This window comes from Eimeria mitis, genomic scaffold, assembly GCF_000499745.2.
Source record: "Eimeria mitis Houghton genomic scaffold, Emh_scaff5785, whole genome shotgun sequence".
NCBI lineage: Eukaryota > Apicomplexa > Conoidasida > Eucoccidiorida > Eimeriidae > Eimeria > Eimeria mitis.
The window spans coordinates 1679-2769 of NW_013574029.1; the positions used below are offsets into that span (position 1 = coordinate 1679).

Below are 1091 nucleotides of genomic sequence, written 5' to 3' on the forward strand. Positions count from 1 at the left end.
CCTAAACCCTAAACCCTAAACCCTAAACTATAAACCCTAAACTCTAAACCCTAAACCCTAAACCCTAAACCCTAAACTATAAACTATAAACCCTAAACTATAAACCCTAAACCCTAAACTCTAAACCCTAAACCCTAAACCCTAAACTATAAACCCTAAACTCTAAACCCTAAACTATAAACCCTAAACTATAAACTATAAACCCTAAACTATAAACCCTAAACCCTAAACCCTAAACCCTAAAACTCTAAAACCCTAAACCCTAAACTCTAAACCTTAAATCCTAGAGGTTTAGGGTTTAGGGTTTACCTCGAGCCTAAACCTTAAACCCTAGAGATTAACTCTTAGCGGTAAACCCTAAACCCTAAACCCTAAACCCTAAAGCTTTAGACATTATGAAACCCTAGGGTTTAGGGTTTAGGGTTTAGGGTTTATTCTTCATCACCATTTTCTTCCGTTTCTGTTTTTCTCATTCTGCTGCATCTCCTGCATCTCCTGCTGCTGCTGCTGCTGCTGCTGCTGCTTCTGCATCTCCTGCTGCTCCTGCTGCTGCTTCTGCATCTCCTGCTGCTCCTGCTGCTGCTGCTGCATCTGCATCTCCTGCTACTCCTGCTGCTGCTGCTGCATCTGCATCTCCTGCTACTCCTGCTGCTGCTCCTGCTGCTGCTGCTGCTGCTGCTGCTGCTGCTGCTGCTGCTGCTGCTGCTGCTTCTGCATCTCCTGCTGCTGCTGCTGCATCTGCATCTCCTGCTACTCCTGCTGCTACTCCTGCTGCTGCTGCTGCTGCTGCTGCTGCTGCTGCTGCTGCTGCTGCTGCATGCAGGAGCACAACCCTTACGGCATGACAGAGGAGTCATCATTTGCAGTTTTATTTCCTCGCTATAGAGAAAAATATATAAAAGATATGTGGGGGTCTATAAAGAAGGAGCTGTCTATACACTTCGTTGCTGCTGAACTTAATCTTATTGAGGGCTCTATCACCGTCAGAACTACACAAAAAACTTATGATCCTTATATTATATTAAAGGTAAATAAATATATTTATTTTGTTTTTATTTATTTTGTTTTTATTTTTTTTTTTTTTTTTTTTT

At 42.4% G+C, this 1091-nt stretch overlaps 1 protein-coding gene across 1 annotated transcript in view; it reads right to left on the reverse strand.

The window, feature by feature from the left end:
- Positions 1 to 469: 469 nt before the first annotated feature.
- Positions 470 to 1091, reverse strand: part of EMH_0084270 (uncharacterized protein) — a gene marked incomplete at both ends in the record, with an annotated part of 1411 nt that continues 789 nt past the window's right edge. Inside the window, one exon of the mRNA XM_013500729.1 lies at positions 470 to 833. Coding sequence (XP_013356183.1) covers positions 470 to 833 — 364 coding nt within the window. The remainder of the gene's footprint in view (positions 834 to 1091) is intronic.